The sequence below is a fragment of the Pavona decussata genome, unplaced genomic scaffold (genome assembly GCF_977016875.1).
Source record: "Pavona decussata unplaced genomic scaffold, jaPavDecu1.1 SCAFFOLD_79, whole genome shotgun sequence".
Classification (NCBI taxonomy): Eukaryota; Metazoa; Cnidaria; class Anthozoa; order Scleractinia; family Agariciidae; genus Pavona; species Pavona decussata.
The window spans coordinates 603,011-622,500 of NW_028145497.1; the positions used below are offsets into that span (position 1 = coordinate 603,011).

The window sequence follows — 19,490 nt, forward strand, 5'->3', positions numbered from 1 at the left end:
CGGTGAATAATTGTTAGTTATTCTGTCCGTGTCAATTGAAGTAGCATTATATGAACGCTGCCTAAAGGTAAATAGTGAACAAAAATAGTAAAAACAGCCTACCACAGCTCTTGTACATGTCATATCCAGTTTCGAATTTGTAATTCGCGAAATTAAAGTTTCAAAATTTATGAGAACATTTTTTGATAATTGCGTTTACCTAAACATCTGTGAATAAAAATATCTGTCCTTTTAATTTGTTGCTCTAAGAAAATCTGTCCTTATGTTGGCCAAGATTAGCAAATGTCTCACTAGAGTTAAATAACGGTCAGTTAGGTACGAAGTTTCTTTTCGAGCTTACAATTACAATTATATTCATTTTGGCGAGCAGGTGCACATGGCAAACCTACCTGTCGTCATTTGCATTGTAGAGTGACTGAATGTAGTATTCAAATAGCATATTGCAAGATATCGGATGCTCCGTGCATTTCTTCGTGTGGAATACAGACACTGCAAAATATGATGTCGCTTAGTCCCGGTCACATACGCCGGATCTCCAAAAAAGTAACCGTGATTTTTCTTTTATTCCGTTTCTGTTTATCGCAAAATTCAGACCGCGTACCAGCCAACGCCATTGCCGTCGACGGAGCCTTCATAACACTTCACGGGTACGCATCGAAAGGCCCTAAGCTTGAACGCCGTACTGGTCGAAGTATACTACAATGCAGTCATTTGTGCCTGAAAAATTCCAAGTGCGCTTCATACAATTACCAAGTCTCTACAGCTCGTAATAGTTTGTGTGAACTGAGTGAGGAAGGCATTGTCTCAACAGAGGAACGTGACGCACTTCTGAAAAAGATGCCCGGTTTTGTTTTCGTTCAAACAGTAAGGAAAGATCTGGTAAGTCGGTTCTGTTTTGTTCTTACTCAGGTTAGTAATAAACCCTCAAAGTTAAAGTCACGTTATTGACAATTTTTAATACTTGAGTTAATTCCAAATTGCAGTTTATCGGCCGAAATCCGTAAGTCTGATATATAATGTGTATGAAAGTTGCTGTTTGTTACTAGGGTGGCTCTATCAGCATAGGCCTCTGACCATAGGCCTCTAAATAATCTCTTTCTTTCTGGACAGTCAAAATAGATCTAACTTTCTTCTTTTTTATTTTGTCAACAAGTATTTTAATTATGTAGAAAGTGATACCTCATTTGAAAAAAAAAAAAAGCTTTCCAAAATATTTTTCTTCTCCGCGCAGAAACATAATATTTCAAATAAGTACATAAATTAGCATACATTGGATAAAATGTAAGAAAATATAAGAAAATTAACTTCATTCACAAATGACGAGTACACAGCAAATGTCCATAAGAGTTCCGATTTGGACTTATTTGTCGGAAGGCCAGAAACGCTTTCAAATGTGTCGAGTAGATTGAAAAAGTTGTATATTGATTGGTTGTCTTTTGCAAATATGGTTGTGTCATCGGCATATTGAGCAAGTTTCGCCGTTTTTCATGACGCAATATCAATACCTTTTATGATGTAGGCTTGTTTTATTGCATTACCAAGAATTTCTATCTGTCTTTAATAATCAGTATTTTTAGCAAGGTAGTTGGGCTTCAATTTGTCAAGAATTGTATGTTCTTGTCCTTTTTAGGGATAAGTTATATAGTTCCGAGCCTTTGGGAGAAAGGCTTGGAAACTTCCTGCTTGGAAAGCATAGGTAAAGCTGTCAATCATTATTTTCCCAAGCAGGTGCCAAAAACGACGAGTAGGGCCATCGGATCCGGGTGTTTTGTCGTTTTTAAAACCATTAATTGTTTTCGCACATTTTTTCCAATGTTAAAAGTCCTTCGCACTGATCAGCTTCAAAGTCGGTGAGTGATGGGAATCCCAAATCATCGAGTTTGGATTCGAGTTCGAGTTCGAGTTGGACTTCGAGTTGGACTTCGAGTTGAAGTTCGAGTTGGAATCGGAGACTACTATAAAAATACAAAAAGCAAAATACTGTATTTTGTTATTTTTTGACCACTACAAAAATACAAAAAGGAAAATACTTCGTTATGCTCTCGAAGGGCTCCCAAGGGAAATCGGACTCTCCCCCCCCCCCCCCCCCCCAACGAAGGATGGCATGTATACGATTATTTTTTCGCAAAATGTAGATACTAAGCATGGTCTATAATGATAAAAAAAATGGTGTACAACGAAACGAAGCAGTTTCGATCTGTTCAGAAGGTGGCGATGCGAAATTGAAAGTGACATGACGATACCGGTGTCGGGTGTGACACATTTATCGGGTTGCATTACCAGCTCACAAATTTCCTAGGACCATTTCTTGAAATGTCCCGGTAACTTACCGGACCCGGTAAGTGTCTTTGATGATAACTGTTTCTTAAACAGAAGAAAACTTTTGTTAGCTTTGCATACTAAATTTTAAAATCTTATAATTCTATGAAAACATTGGCCAAGTGCCATGTCTATAATCGCTGTGTAATTGGCGAAAACACATTAATACTTATCGGTATATACCAGTATACTAAGCGCTGAAACACGCTTATGTTTTCAGCGAGGAAGCAATTACAGAAATACCTTCATTACCGAAGAGTAATTAAACTCCAATCAAAGTTCAGGTTAATCCAGGGTTAGTTTAATCGGGATTTGAGCAACTGGACCCTGGGTTTAGGGCGGGAGGAGGGCTTATTTAAAGTGTATTTTCAGGAGCCTGGCGGTTAGTTATCTTTTCACTGCATTTATAATTTTGAATTTTCTGCGTGGGTAGTAACGGCGGGTTTGTTTTCTCATCCATACACTTTCAATAGCTCCCAGCAGTTCGAAACAACACGTGCGTGTGACTCACATTCATTTTATGGGCTATACATTAGCAGAGAAGCTCGGCGGTTCGCCAGTCAAATAGACTGACAAGCAATTTATTCAAGCGGCTCAGCGGCTCGCCAGTCAAAATGAGTTTGTTGATACAACTAAGAACGTGATCGAACAAAGCGTCTGATTATTGCGGGTCTGCTGAAATAATACAAGCGGCGCTGGTCGCCTTTGAGGAAATGATTGTGGCTTGAAGGGAAGAAAAAGACGTAAGCGCTTTTTACCGATTGAAATAAACATTTCCATCTTTCTTTGAATCTGAATTACTCATATCACTCACGGGTAGGGAATCATCGACTTTGAATTCGAGTTCGAGTCCGAGTTCGACTTCGAGTTCGACTTCGAGTTCGACTTCGAGTTTAACATCAAAATGTTTTTTTTCCGGGTCGGTATGTTTGGATTCGTAAATATATATTTTTAATCAAATTTATCTTAGCTTCTTCTTCTAGAATTGAATTGGGGTCGGATAAAATAGTATCCTTTTCTGTTGTCAGCGTAGTTGGGTATTTTTCTTATGATTTCTTTTCTATAGGTTTTAAAAAGTATTTGGTGGGTTTTTACGCCGAATTCGTACCAACGAACTTTGCTCAGGGGCATTGCTTCCTGAGTTCTTCCTGCAGTATTTTTTTAAAGTTTGTTCTTGACGCGATCCATTTCAGTTTTAATGTTATCCTTAAAATTGGACCGTATTCAGTTCTCTTGGATGCTAAATTGTTGTAAAAGCTCTTTCTTTTCATCTCGCTTTTTGTTTGGCCTTTCGTTTGGCAAACAATATTGCACTGGCTCCAATTTCCATTTTAATCACTTCCCAAATTAACCCTTTATCTACAAGATCTTCATACTTTGATATAAATGTGGGATACTTCCAGTGTTTCTGGTGGTAAATTCTGTATATTTTTCATCGGTAATCCTGGTGCTCGCTTCATCTCTTTCTCTTCAAGGTTTACTGATACGCAGCTGTAATCCCGACTGACTGATATGAGAAAATGTTAGGAGCAGGGATGGCGCAGTTGGGGGAGCAGGGATGGCGCAGTGGTGAGAGCACTCGATCGCCTCCCACCAATGTGGCCCGGGTTCGAATCCCGGCCTCGGCGTCATATGGGGGTTAAGTTTGTTGTTGGTTCTCGTCTTTGCTCCGAGAGGTTTTTCTCCGGGTACTCCGGTTTTCCCCTCTCCTCAAAAACCATCACTTCTAAATTCCAATTCGATCTGGAAAGTGTCCCCAATTAGTGCTCCGCGCTAAATACATTGACACTTAAATAAAGTGATTTTTTTTTTTCAATTTTTACCAATTGGTAATAATCACATGTTGCATATTTCGAGACGAAAAAAAGTAGTCGGGTCAAAAATTAAATTTTCAAGGATGCAGTTGCTCCAGGTGAAGCCACGAGTGCCAGCTGCTTTTATCTCCACATTTCTACTAGATCAAAAGTATTTGTCAGCTCATTAATTTCTTTTTTGTTTTTGCTCTCAAAAGAACGTCCTCCACGTTTATCGGTGTCATTCAAGGCACAATTAAAATCTCTACCAAGGAACACCTTTTCATCAATAACTTGGTTTATTACTGATGTAGATGAGTCCCTAAGGAACTTCAACTTTAATGTTGACTTTGGTCGTTTGGGGCACAAATGGCACTTCTGCTGAAATGAATGTACCGTTTTTGTCAGAAGTTAATTTCTCGATCGTTACATCTAATCGCAGTTTGAACAATATCATTGCTCCTCGGCTGTGATTCCCGTAAATTTTATATATCTCTCTTGAGGGAAAGTAACATCCGAATTTTGCTGATGGAACCATTTAAATTAGGATTTGTCTGCGCTTTGAGGTTTACTTTAAACCTCTTACGTTAAGTGAAATGATTTTTAGGCTCATCTAACCTGTGCATAAAAAGAAAAACAATCTACTTTGTACAATTTGTAAATCTGGCGCTGAGAAAGTGATGAATAGAGAGAGATTTAAATTTTGTGGCTTAGAACAAATATAATGCACGGAACAACTCTGGACTATTGACGAAATAAACATGTACAAAACCAAGCTAAGGGATAGCTAATCTCGTACCCAGATCTCCCACGGTCAGGCGGAGGGGAGATCTGGTAAAGTTCGATTTTGAGGCCCGGAATACGGGCCTGCCCATCATCCTTTGTCCACCGTGCTGAATGGCCGCCGGCTCGTAACTGTGATCATTCCTGGTGAGGTTTTCGCTTTCGAGGGTGCTCTTCGGAACGTTCTTCGGTCGAGAGGACAACAAAACTTGAAACTTAAACCAAAACGAAAAAGGCAACAGGAGAGATTGCAATCAACAAGCGCGGTAAATCACTTTTTTACTAAGATTAGTTCCTACCCTTTGTGACCATCTAGACCATCTTTGTAATGAAAACTGTTCCAAGAACAAATCCATCGTAATTGTGCTTTCTCCACTCAAGATCAACGTGCTTATCGACGATCAATTAAAAAGACTTAAGTCAACCGGAGTAAGCTGTACCAGTTTTCGCCTTAGATGGTAACTGTATTGAAGATACTGTAATTTACAGGCAGGGAAATGTCACATAATGTTTGTGCACCCCAAGGTAAAGGTAGCAACAGACAGTGCAGAGAGTTTTTGTTGTCGAAGCTTTATGAGAAAAATTTTGTGGTCGTTGTTGTAGATGAGGCACAATAGAGTTACTGATTGGCATCTTGGTGTTAAATTTCGCATTGGAAAGTCAAATGGTTCATGTCATATTTTCATTTGCAAAGTTTCAGAAATTGTGGTCTACCAGTGATATGTAAAAATTATTTCTTCTCTTTGTAGTCTTTCAGCTGATTTGGTCACACAAATTCTCCTTCTTCCATAAGTTAATGGTTTAAATTTCCAAACCAAATGGATTGTGTAAATGCGGCAGGTTTCTCTTACAGGCCAAAGGACACAACTCAAGGTCACTGTAATAATATAATTTTATATGAACCAGCTAAACAGGGCCTCCTCCTACCTACAACAACTGTCCACTCCTAAACACCAGAAATTCTGCCAAGCTTAATTTCCACCGACCACAAGTTAACTAACATAGGCAAATTTACTTTTAAGTACTCTGCTTCTGTCATATGGGAAACTGTCCCCATGGCATTGAAAAAAACAAAAACTTTTAACAGGTTTAAGAAACTTTATAAGGCCCACCTGATCTCTTGTCAATCAAATAATATATGTTCTGTTTAATGATCAAATATAATAGTATGTAACTATCTAATAATAATAATAGAGTTAAAAATAATAATAATAATAATAATAATAATAATAATAATAATAATAATGTCTGCTTATATTTTGATCTTTGTTGTCACTGCTGTTGCTGCTGATGATGTGTTGTCCGTTTCCTTTCTTTTTGTTTGTTGTTGTTGTTTGTTTGTTTGTATGTTGTTTTTTTGCTTTTTTTTGTTTTTATTTATTGTTTTGTTCTTCTTTTATTAAGCTTGTCCTGTTTAGATTTCTTGCTCGGTTCAGTATATCTCGAACATACCTTAATTTACACAAATGTAATTCTCTCTTGTACATCCTAGGCTCTACAAACATTTCGTACATTTTCTAATTACTCAGTAAAGCTCAGTGTCATTTCTTTGTTCACTTAAAAGTAGGTGGTGGTCAGCTAGAAAGCCTTTGCTACTTTGACCACCACACACATTTTATAATTTGTACTGTATTTATTTTTATCTTGTAATCATTTGTTGTAATACTTTTCTTTCTATGTTAATGTTGTGTAAATAGTGTGCAATAAATGAACCATGAACCATCCTAGCCCTAACACCATGCTACTGTCTTGGTTATATAACAGCAAACCAGAAAGACCTGTCCGTGTAAATGGTAGGCGCCCAATTATGTCCAACATTAAAATACCGAGTACACCCTGGCTGTTTTAAAGGGTTTTTTTTCTTCTCAAAAATGGAAGTTTGAATTTCTTTTGGGAAATGGAGGTACCACATCTGGATTTGGGATCTGAAGAATGTTTGGTTACTTGCAACATGTGAGCAAACAGAGCAAGTCCCTATGAGTTTCCCATTAGAGTTTTATTTGGTAGTGATGAGCTTTCCATTTCAGTGGTTCTTGATTCACCTTTATCACATAACACTTGAAACATTTTCACCTGAAATTTATGTTAAGTTTAGGGGACATGCCCCCTCGACTGCTTCTTTAATGACAAGTTAATAAAGGTTATAATTTTACACATAGGAGTCCACAGACTCGAAAATTAGAACCACATAATACACAAGTCTAATAATATTTGACTCTTGATATGAAGAACAAAGGTCATTATCTGCGTTTGATTTGCAAGGCACAATGAGCTGCTTAAATAATCATTGTTGTACTGAGCATTGCATGCATTATTTGTACATGCATAGAGGATGATACACTAAGAATAATACAAGGTTCTTTATGTCCAAAGCAGCTATCTTGGTGCTTGGACACTCACCTCTGATGGGATCCTTGATTTCAGCAAAAAAAAATAATAACAATAATAATAGGAAGGTGTGAAGGTCTTTTGGGCTCATAAAAGTAGCAAATGGCAGATAAATAGAAAACAAATAAAAAAAAATATTTCCACTATTTGTTTTCCTGTGCATGTCTGTGTGTTCTAATGAACTGTCACTCATTTCTGCAGCAAAACAACAGCTTTCACAGTAAGCTGATCTTCAGTAACCATGAATTCCTAAGTATTCCTTAACCATGGCCTTCCATAGCCAGGAAACAACATTTAATCAAACTGTCAGACACAAACCCACTGCAGAGAAGTGGTGGGGAAAAGAAACTTTGAAAACAGTGTCTGTCTTGGATGAAAATTCCTTGTTGATGCCAATTCCTTGAGTAAAAAAAATTTTCTTGTATTGATATTTGCACCCATGTAAGGTCCTAACTTTTCTTAATATTAAGACCAGCAACACAAAATTATGTTCAAGGACTTTTCACACAAGTACACAAAAAATATCAGAACAGTGAACCTTGAACCTTTAAGCCCCAGTAGTGATCAGTATCAAAATTTCTCCTAACATTTATCAATACACAATCAAGGAGAGGTCATGAGATCACCAGTGATGAAATTTCTTGATATTTCGACAGCCTCCCTATAATGCTACTATGAAAAATGGACATGTAGAGACCAGTAAGGAGAAACTGTATGTTGACACTGAGGCTTAAAGGTTAAAAGCTAATAAATACAGAGCCATATTGTTGGTGATTATCGCAGCTTCTTTTATGCTTCGTCCTTCCACCACCCCATGCGTCAAAAAGGGCTTAGTTACTTGAGAATCCCTTTTTATTCAGCCTTCTCATTATCCATTTTCTGGTAATTATATTGTCTTATTCTAATGGAAAGAATAACAACATCCTAGTGAATGACTACAGTTTTTTCTTAATTAATTGCATCTTTGTTCAGGGGGCACAACTTCAGAGTACAGCAAACGAGGAACACTTTCCTCAGTATTCCCTACAGCGAAGATTGTTGTCATGACAACAACAGCAACAGAAAAACAACCAAACTACAATCATACAAAGTTTGAATATGAAAGATTTATGGAGTACTACAAAGGCCCTCCTATCTTAACACAAAGTAATGTTGACCAGTTTGATTAAATATTTTCGCCCATAGCAGATGAACTTATCACCACCAATGTCAAAAATTAAGCCTGTCAGCCTATTATTTACTCATCATTAGTACTGTGTGGATTTGGGGGTGCCTTTTTGGGTGGAAAGCTTGGGGATCACCAGTTCTACCTTACTCCCCAAATTCCTCAAAATGCACTTTTGGCTCAGTCTCATTCTTTACAGACTGACAATGAATATTATTTGCCACAATCTTTGGGAATGGGGTTTGATTCTCATTGTGTTGGAAGGATAATAATTTATTCATTTTGGTCTTCCGCAAACTATGGAAAGTTTTTTCCAAGAAAGTGGAAGAGATGGGAAGCCTGCTACAGCAAAACTTTACTTTAACAACAATCATATTGGTGCAAATATTGAAGAAATGCAACCCACCATGACAGATTAGTGTAAATACCCCAGAAATCTGTGCAGGGGAAAATTTTTGCTTATAACCACTTTGGTTTTGGCTTTTGTGTGAGAAATGCAGCTGTTGTGATATCTGTTGTCCGAAATGGCTGTCATTGCTCTTAATTATGTGTTGAGCTGTGTCCAGCTGTTTTAGCCCTTGAAGATATTCACATCACTGATAGGAACTTTAGGAACTTGCTTCTCCCTAGAAATCAGGTGGAAGAAATTAAGGCAGAGTTAACAAGAAATAAAGGAGAAACTGAGGCCAGTGATAACTATTTGTATCAGAGAATGTGCTAAGGATTAACAATGGAAGTAGTAAATGAAGTGTGTTTAGTACTTCAAGGACTCCATACTAATGATAAAATAATGGAGAAATTCCCCCATCTTGAAGAAAAGAACAATGGCAAAAAGATTCTAAAAACTATAAGTGATGTCAAATCCAAAGAGGCATGTCCTCCTTTTAAAACTACTTCTTTTCTAAAGCTTATCACAAGCATAGACCTGCAAAACATTAGGTGGTGCAGACATGTAAACCAATGTCCCCATTTTTATTTTAGAGGAAGGCTAGTTTTATATTTTGGATCCAAATTTTTTTTAACTCAGCAGGTGGGAGAGAGGGGATAAAATTAAACTAACTACACTTACATAAAGAGCCCTAATCGGTTCAGACAAGGTGTTCTCTGTTGTAGTACGGGTTTCATTACTATTATTTTGGCGGTCATAAGTCGGACATTTTTCATTTCTCTTAGCTGAGGGGTGGGAGGGATATTGATGAATAATAATATTGTGTGGACACTCTATCAATTTCTCAAAAGTCCTATGAGAGATGTTGTATGGATCTTGAAGGAATAAGCACACTGGTCTGAAAGGACTAATATTATATTATGAAGTCTCTTACTCAAAGTCCAGTTCAATTTATAGAAGGAAAATAGTCTTTTAGCAGAAGACAAAAACTGAAAATATGCTAGCAAATGCGACGGGCGCGTGTTCAGGAACTCAAGGTAAAGTATTTTGGGGAAATAAATTTGCGTTTACTAAATAAATAATCATTTAAAAAAAATCATTTTTTGTCAAGAAATACCAAAAAAAAATATATGACCTACCTCCATTTTATCCCCCAAAGTAAGCAAGCTTATATCCATCGTGTTGAAAACTTGTGTAATTTGGCAAGGCCGTTTGAACGTTACTGCAAACTCTTTTCGGCTAAAGTCGCTGTTGTCTTCCGAAAAAACAATTTCTCACTGTTCTCTCCCCACACAAAGGGCATGTATGTATTAAAACGTCGCATGACAATCTTAATCGGAGCGAAAACTTTTCCGTGTTTTTGTTTCTTCCCCGAACTGAGACAGAAGGAAAGAGCCAATCACAGAGCAGATTAGAATGAGGCATTCTTAATTCTGGTAACCAACCAGAAATGGCGTTGTATCGAACTTTACCAGATCTCACATTTCGACATTCCCGAGATCGGGGTACGAGATTAAGGGATAGCATGGCAAAAACACTATTTACGTAAATACGAATACTTACGCGCCTAAATTTTCAGTCCGTACAATTTCCTGCTTGACAAGCCAAACTCAAGTGCCTGAAAGTTTTGGCAATGACTACTTGTGTTGTTTCACGTAGTTGACTAACTGCTTTCCGGAAGTCACAGTAAAACGGGAAGCGTTTCGTTTCAGGTCCATGGTAGCTCTTTCCATCAATAATCAGTTTTTTGACATCGAAGAGGGCTAGTTTTCGTCCTTCTCTTGCTATCTTGAAGAGTCGGAATTCAGAACTTTGCTCACGTCGTTTCCTTCTTTTGGGCAATCGTCAGCTACCCCAAATTTGGCTCCTTACTCAGATTCTTGATTTTGACCTTGAAAAAGTCTTTGTTTTGAAAAAAGGAGACTTTTTCGATAATGGGTCTTAGATCTACAATGCATGGAAATGCCTTTAATTTAAATTAAAAAAATTTAAATTTTAATACTTATATAGCGCCCTTTAACATCTAAATGATCAAAGGCGCTTTACAATCCAAGAAAGCTAATATTCACAAATCAAATAATTACAAATCAAATCAAATCAAATGTTGGTTTTTGAGGAGAGGGGAAAACCGGAGTACCCGGAGAAAAACCTCTCGGAGCAGAGTAGAGAACCAACAAACTCAGCCCACTTATGACGCCAAGTCCGGGAATCGAATTGGTGGAAGGCGAGTGCTCAACAACTGCGCCAACCCTGCTCCCCCTGGTGCCTTCTTATTAATATAACGACTCAAGAACTCTCTCGGGGTCATCAGTGACAATAATCAATCTCTTCGCCGACGAAGATGCCATATTTGCCCTCTTAGAGCCAAAAAAAAAAAAAAAAGGTCGTTATGTGAGTCGCACTAAACTGTCTTCTCTCAGATTTGCGGGGGGAACTGAGTAATTTCTCTCGCTGGATTTCTTTCAAATTTGAGCTTGATGGTAGAAACATTAATGTTTTGCGATTGTTCCCAAATTGTCCGACTTGAATGACGGCTAATTTGAGGGCCCCAACGGAAATGACAAACATATGGTTGTGCTTGTTTTTTGTTTTAAGTTATGTGTAAAAGAGCTATTGCAAATAAAAATTGTTAAAAAAAGAGCTATTGATTAAAACCCTTATTTTCATTATCAATTCAATTTTTGGTTGTGTGGATACATCCCAAACCAAGGTCATTAATCTTATTCAGGCTGAGTACAGTGGAAGACACGGGGTCGCCAAGGCACGTTGAGAAGTTGTCTTTCAACCCTTTTGCATAATATTAAACTTGTTACAGAAAATATAAGGAAGTCATGAGTAGTCTTGAACCGAATTTTGCTTCACTTTACTTAGCTGCCTTCGTAAGGGAGCATTCTTTAAGGACGGTACTTTGATTTCATATGTATGTGTAGCCAGTGTACATGTATTTTTCGACGTACTACTGTGACATTCATTTCTTCTCCTTCTTTGTGTTAATTCTTAGAAACCAAGGAACTGCCTTGATTACCTTCACGCTGGAAGAAGAGTTTCGGGAATTTACAAACTCTTTGACAACGAAGGATCTTCATTCCCGGTCTATTGTGACCTGACATCCGAGACCAGAGCGGGTTGGACACTTATCATGTCTGGGAGAACACCGGAATCCAATCTCTTCAAAACGGTGCCCCTCTATACAGACAAACCTGTCAATGAGGCCAGTCCCAATTGGGATGCTTTCAGGCTGTCTCTTGCCAAGATGGCACAACTGCGTTCCAGTTCAACTCATTGGAGAACAACCTGTAGCTTTCAGTTGGATGGGCTTGTTTATCGGGACCACGTTCGTGCAAAGCTGTCTGCTTTTGATCCCATAGATTTTAAAGGACTGGGAATTTGTAAACGGGTGGAGTATGTCAACATTCGTGGACACAGTTGTAGTGATTGTGATATGGCGTGGTGGCAAGTTGACAACGAAGTTCTTCATCACGACAGTTCATCTTCTCGATGTGGATTTGACCCACGTTCTGGAGCAGCGCCTTCTGAAGATGATTTTGGTTTATACAAAAAGATTAACCCCAAATTTAGATGTACTGAATTCGGGAGAGAATCAACTACTAACCTTTGGTTTGGTTCTTATGTGGAATGACAAGCTTAAACCGATAAGATAGTGAAAAAAATTAAAAGGGCGTACGCGTCATGGCATTAGGATTCTCGCGACTCAGAGTATTGCTACAGCTACATCACCATTTTTAGGATGATCAATATTTTACCGCTCAGTCAGCGACGACAACTGGCTTGGGCTTCATCGATAAAAGAAGTTAGTCAAGCGGGGTAATTTCCCAACCGTTATGACGTTACTAAGCAGATGGGACACCATGATAGTGTTGTGTTGTTAAATAATTGCGCACCTTTAACAGTTGTACGAAACTTTAGTAGGATTGAAATACGCTTTGAGTTTGTCATAAATGAATCACCAAGACCATCTTGAGAAGAATAGCTTTCTCTCTGCACGTATCAACTACAAGAAATGTTATTTTGATATGGGTTTGAGAACTGAGAAAAACACGTCAACAAAATAGCATGCCCAAGAAGTTCAAAGAGTCTGTTGCCAACAGAAAGCATACTATATGTAGAATGTTTAGTACTAGCGTACTGAGAGACATGCGTTCTTAAAATCGTGGACTGATATCAACATTTTCCGCACTATTAATTAGAAACAACCGAACTATAAAAAAAATCTTGAAAATAGAACCTGCCTCTTCTTTTTTTAGTTCTCCTTAAGCTTATTCATTCCAGTCTAAGTGAGAAATATCAAATGCCTCACTGACAGATTTACTTCAAACGGTGAAATATGCGCTTAGTTTAAGTTGTCGTATTCCATAATAATACAGCATAGGGTGCATGTGGCTAAGCAAAATCGGAGAAATAGGTTTTACTTTAAATTTTCACGCGATTAATTAATATTGTTATTTGTTATAATTTTTTGGTAATACTGCCATGTTAAGTTAATTAAGGACGGTGCCTACCAATACCAAAGAATTTTTGCGCGGTTTATGACTATGCGGAAAAAGCAGATTTTAGCAAACAGAAAATTGGGGGTTGCCACACTGATCGATTGGTTTTTGCAGACTTTTTTCTAATAGTTACCCCTTATTTTCTTTCTGGATACCAATAGCTCTTGCTTAGATCTCCTATTCCCGGATAATAGTCATCAACGATGCAAAAACACCTTTGTATTAGGGGGCATTGTCCTTAGGGCACCTTTAAAGTGGTCACCGAAGACTAAACAGCTTTAATCAAATTCCCGACATTGTTATCGGTAAAGTACTATAAGTAAAACGCCCATTAAGTGGTCGCCGCACTCTTTTTCACCGCCTCCCGTTAATGGTGTTATCTTTTTGTTGAACTGTGACCAATAATTTAACGCACGCCGTATTGCTTTTGCTTCGTTTCTTTCTTTCTTTCTTTCTTTCTTTCTTTCTTTCTTTCTTTCTTGGCAATTGTGTGCAATTTCGTCTTTCGTCTTTTGTCTTTCTATCTTTCTTTTTTTTTCAAAGGAGTTTTTAAATAGAAGGTATAGACTGACAAAAACATTCAACACACCTTTGTTTAATTATTTATCACACTAGATATTCTGTCAATAATAACGTAATTTGCTTGAGATGACTTGTGTGACTTGTTTCAGATATGGCAAACCCGTGAATCATTGCGCTGCTGTCACTAGTATTGTTAAAGTGCCTATCAGCTTTACACAGTTTTCATGAATTTCGAAAATTTATGCCTGTCTTAGACGCTTTGCGAAGAAATAAATCGTATTCCATATTTCGTTTTGTTTTTATCAGACGACAAAATCGCCCAAAATAGGCCTTTTTCCGCCATATTTAATGCAGAAAGGAGCCGTCTAGAGACTGGGAACTAACTAGCTTGTGACGTCGACCCGGTATCTCAGCTACAGAGTATTTGCTCATTTGTCACTGCATTCTCTATACTAAACTTGAAATGTGTTAGGAAGGTATGTGGCATATAAATGTGCTGCCTTCTCAGACATGTAGAAGGGTATAGTTCTGCACGCTATACTGTTCGATAATGATAAAGCAAGGAAATTCAGAAAGAAATAGATCAATTTCATGAAACAAAAGCGGGCTAACCTGGAAAATCGTCAATATGCTCCAAGCACTTCACGAACGACGACTTCATGCGTCGATTCTAATTTATTGATGAAGTGAGTAGCAAGCCAATCCTCTCAGGACTGAAACGAGATGATATCGGTATAAATGTGACGCCAACTGCCCATGCTAAAGCGGTGACCACAAGTCCAGGTGTATTGATTTAAACTAGTGCCAAACATCGCCGCGAACGAGCGGTAAGAAATGTTTCCATTTTTTTTAAAGCTTATCGGTGCAGCCAAAACAAACCTACTGAAATAGTAAACTTATTTTAATTTATAATTGGTCTAGACTCATAAGAATACGAAGAAGCGAATGGAGTCTTTTACCTCTGAGACTGCTGTCTGTTGGCGATCGGATGAATGGCCACAGTGATATGCTAAAGCTAGTTCTCTTTCTTTCTCAATTCCATGTGTATAAATTTGGGAGTAGGCTTTCCAAGAAGAACGGATCATTCTTTTTAAAAAAAAGCTTCAGTCTTGAATTTGTCTGTAAAGAAAGAGGTTAAGAGTCAATCGAAATACTACTCAAAAGGTCGGCTTTTCTTACCTGGAAATTGAGATATTTTGAAAAATAACACACGCAACGGCTTTCCAAAGGTTGTGCGGTTTTACTTCTCTTGCTACCAGACCAATTTCAGCTAACAAAAAACTTAAAAAATGATGAAAATATCAACTGAACAAGCTTATATTTACGCCACCAAAAATGTTGATGCTTGCTCAGCGGTCCGCGTGTTACAGCGAAGTTAAATTTTTGATGTGGCGGTTTCGTTGACAAGAGGCAAGCCTCTCACACGGTTTAATCCTACCTAGAAGCTGTACTGTCACCGGACCGCGAACGTAAACGAACCAAACTAGACCTAAGTACTAGTAAAATGAAATGGCATAAGAACGACAGTCGCTAAACAGAAACAACAAGAGGTGAAATAAACAGGCGCTAAACGCAGAACTCCGTATAAAACACAGAAATGTCCTTCGTGGTCAAAATACAAAGCATGCTACAGTTAAGCACATGGTTTTGTTCTATGATTATCATACAAATCCTTAAAATCATCATGCCAACCCGCTGTAAACATACAGGAAGCTAAATTGACCAAAAGACTGAGAAAGAAGCGCTAAATATGCGAGTAAGAGTTGTGTAGGCCTTCCATTCGTATTTTACGCGCTTGATCGTCGCGTCAATCACGTAGCCGGGGTTGTAGTTAAATTCTGAATCATCTGAGTTGTATCTTAGCTCCGATTCAGTGTCAGTGTTCGGCTTTTGGGCTAAAAGATCGGTCAGAAACCCAAACAGCTCGCGTAGTCACTGCTGTTTTGTTGTGTGCTTGTCATCGAGATACCGGGTCAACGTCACAACTCATTAATGCCAGCCCAGCTCTACCTCTAGTTTTGAGAATGAAAGGAATTGGGTAGGGGTGATGGACACTTTAAGCAAATTCCCTCCTTCGCCCGATTTTATCATCCTGCATTTATTTTTTTATTTATCGAACTATGTACTATAATTCGCAAAGATTTCCCGTCGCGTAAATACACAATAGATCCGTACTAAAAAAGAAAAAGAAAGTCATATTTTCGGGATTTTTACTTTTAAAGCTAATCACAATGTAACAAAATCGAATAAATAGTCCGGCATCTTTAATCGCACTACTTCACACGTAATATCATGATGCCGCGACTTTAACAGGAGGAAGCCCGCTAGTTTGGAAAATTAAATGGGGCTATGAAATACACAAACCCCTTTTACGGCTCTCCAAATTGATCATAATGCCCTTGGCTGAACTAAATGTCGACGTTAGTAGTAGGTTATGTTGGAAATTAAGCCCCGTTAGTGTCGAGGTAAGGTCGAGGTGCCGAGGTAAATCATTCATATGCATAAGGGTCGAGGCAATGACGTCACCTATTGTTATAACCTAGGGAAAACAATGCCTTCCTTTATACTAATTAAGTGATTAGGTAGTGTCTTCCTCCATACTAATAAGTGCCGAGGTTTACTTATGAGCGTCACTCTTGCACAAAGGAAACAATAGACATGCCCAGGCTTGTCGGCTCTATAACCACCCTGATTGGATAGTCAAGACTCTATTGTTAGAGTTAATAAAAAACTGAAAGCGTTATCATTCAACTAGAGTAAAGGTTATTTTATCGCTGCTACCTTATAGAGAGATAAAGGAGATGTTTGAAAATCATCGCCAAGAGGTTAAACAGAAAGGACTTATTCAGCGCCAGCGCCATGCATGCAAATATGACGAAGGATTTTTAATGTGTGACAACGGATTCAACAGTCTAGGAAGTCCTAAAATATTTCACGGTCTTAGATACACAGAATGGATGGACGAAGTCTGGGAATCTTACAAGTTTTATGTCCAAAAAAATGAAAGAAGACTCTCGAGACGACCCAGACCCTACACTTTGTTTAGAGAAAGACGATTTGCTACGTCAGGCGTATTTCAAGTACGCAAGTGATGACGGCCATCATCCTGAAAGTTTCCAAGTGTTGAAGGTTTTGTATGAAAGACATATTGAAGGCAAACACGTACCTTTTGAAGGTTATGTCATCCGCTCCGAAGAACTTGAAGAGATAGAAAGAGATAAACAGTTATCTTCTTATTCTAGAGCTTTTGCACGAGATGTACGCAGATCAAAATGTATTGCTATGCTTAACAATATAAGGAACCAAGATCTTCCTGTTTGTTCGAATAAAATATGTTGCATTACCGTCTGTGTAGAAATAGAGCTGTCTTGAGATCCTTTGAAAGATTTTTAAAGTTTTTGAGCGAAATAAAGTTTTATTCATCTTTACACCGCGTTTGTCTCTAATTATGTTTAACAAATGTTTGACTCGAGCTCTAAAATTTGCATGTGAACTATCTCGTGTGTCTTTTGTTTGAGAAACAATAAGTCATATCCAACACCTACTCTGATTGGGTAGTCCCAGAGTCAGTGTCTATAACAATACCCGAACCGGCTACGCGCAAGCTATTTTATGCGAAATCTTCGTCCACTTCGATTCTCAGACCGTCAGTTCCTTAACAACGTACATGGCTAGCAAGTTTACTCTTGGAACCCCAAACACCCTCGGAAAAGTGTGGAATAGTGATATTCAAATAGAATATCGGAAACTATTAGCGACCTATTTCAAAACCCTGCATGGAACAAGGGAATTATCACAGAGAGCTTATAAGACAATTAAAAATTGACGACGCGCGACACCCACGCGTGTGTATGAGAAAAATAAAGACACATGACTAGAAATGGCCTGTTTGTCTCCTTTTGTCCCTTTTGGCGTGGTTTTCGCCTGTCAGACCTGGTCATGGCCTTTCAGACCTGTATTTGGCCTGGTTATGGCCTTTCTGGTCTTCTTTTATTTATGATGGAGAACGCTTAGTAACCCCGCCTTCACCAATTTTCTTTAAAACAGACGCGTTACTTTCTGAAGTTTAGTTTCCTGTCAGAACGCGCGCGGTTCAAACCAAAGATGACCAGCACAAACTATACCTTATACCTGCAACAAGGTTCTGGAAATTATGAAGACAGCGAAGAAAGCGATTTCTCCCAAGAAAGCGAAGTTTCTAGTCAAGGAACGGAGTCTTCCCAAGAAGAAGAAACAGAAAACTTAGAGCCGTGGTCACGCATTTTTGATGAAGCTGAGCAACGCCACAAGACCCAGCTTAACGCTTTGATCAATCAATACCAAGAAAACGGAGATTCAGAAAATGTGGCTGGTAGTAAAGCCGTGAACGCTCTCGTTCCTGTTTACAGAAAAGAACTGAGAAAAGTACTCTTAGAGAATCGACAGTGGATGCGTGCAATGAAAAAAGATCCCACCTTCAAAAAAGTGATGGAAACACAAAAAGAGCTTAAAGACACAGAAGGATTTGATTGGTTGGAATCGACGGAGCTTGCTATCGATAAGCGGAAATTCTTACTCAATCGATTGTACGAAAAGAGGCCCATTCCACAAGATCAAGACTAAACCTACTATGAATGTTATGGAATTTTTTTTTTGATGTTTCCTGGACCTTTGTAATGTTGCATTTCAATAAAAACTGTAAACAACCAAACTTTAAGTGTGTTTATTGATGACTTGAAAATAATAACAATAATAGTAAACTTGTACAATAAATAAAAAAATATGAAATTTGAAATACAAATTACTAAAGCAAGATCAAAATTTTTTAATTAGACACTGTTATTTGTGATGACACTTTTAAATAAAGATGATGATTCCAAAGTTAAGAGGCGTTGCGTGACTAGCGACGTGCGACACCCACGCGTGTGTCTGAGAAAAAATAAAGACACATAACTAGAAATGGCCCGTTTGTCTCCTTTTGTCCCTTTTGGCGTGGTTTTGGCCTTTTAGTCAGGCCTGTGTTTGGCCTGGTTATGGCCTTTCTGGTCTGTGTTTGGCCCCTCTGACACTCTATATAACCTGACTATTTGCGAAAAAGATGTCATTTGTGTTCAGTCACCAAACTGTCAACATGGTTTACAAGACAGTTTGCAGAAACTGTCCGATTCCATCGTGCGGGGCGAAGTACCTTGTCAGATTAGCTAACCATCTCGCGGATGTTTATCAGTTAGACCACATACAGCGAAGACAGTATTTACAAGAGGCGAAACTGCAACCTAAAGTTAGAGTCGTAGTTGACGAAAGTGAAGCCGATAATTCCGGAAAAAATCACTATCACAATCCAGTACAGACACAAGAAACGGTGTACGAACTGTCAAGACAGCGGAGAAATGAGGCCTCTTTTAAAGCAAAAACTAAAAGACCGACTACAAAGAACAAGGCAAATCGCAAGAAACAAAGAAAGTCGAACTCTTGGCTTAGAGGCCATAGGAAAATTGTGTAGACACGGAAGGAATATTTATTATTCCTCGAAATAAAACGTAAAAAAAAAAAAAAACCCGATTGTAATAGTCAGTCAAATGATTCATTTTCATTCCTTTTTCTTTCAAATCGCTGTGTATTTGACTCTTTTTGTCATTGTCTTT

The 19,490-nt window shown here is 38.2% G+C and overlaps 1 protein-coding gene and 1 long non-coding RNA gene across 2 annotated transcripts; one reads left to right on the top strand and one right to left on the bottom strand.

The window, feature by feature from the left end:
* Nucleotides 1-456: 456 nt before the first annotated feature.
* Nucleotides 457-13,081, top strand: LOC146476140 (uncharacterized). The gene is made up of 2 exons (XM_085114957.1): nucleotides 457-879; nucleotides 11,838-13,081. The coding sequence occupies exons 1-2, from the start codon at nucleotides 499-501 to the stop codon at nucleotides 12,474-12,476; spliced, it is 1,020 nt and encodes a 339-aa protein (XP_084971083.1). The 5' UTR covers nucleotides 457-498; the 3' UTR covers nucleotides 12,477-13,081.
* On the bottom strand, nucleotides 8,368-10,211 carry LOC146476141 (uncharacterized). Its single transcript, XR_014865703.1, has 2 exons — nucleotides 9,976-10,211; nucleotides 8,368-9,074 (listed from the first exon to the last, which is right to left on the bottom strand). It is a non-coding gene; the product is annotated as an uncharacterized LOC146476141 (long non-coding RNA).
* Nucleotides 13,082-19,490: the final 6,409 nt, after the last annotated feature.

Coding starts and splice junctions, on each gene's coding strand:
- LOC146476140 (XM_085114957.1), top strand. CDS start 499: ATGATGTCGCTTAGTCCCGGTCACATACGCCGGATCTCCAAAAAAGTA. Junction 880..11,837: donor AAACAGTAAGGAAAGATCTG/GTAAGTCGGTTC, acceptor GTTAATTCTTAG/AAACCAAGGAACTGCCTTGA.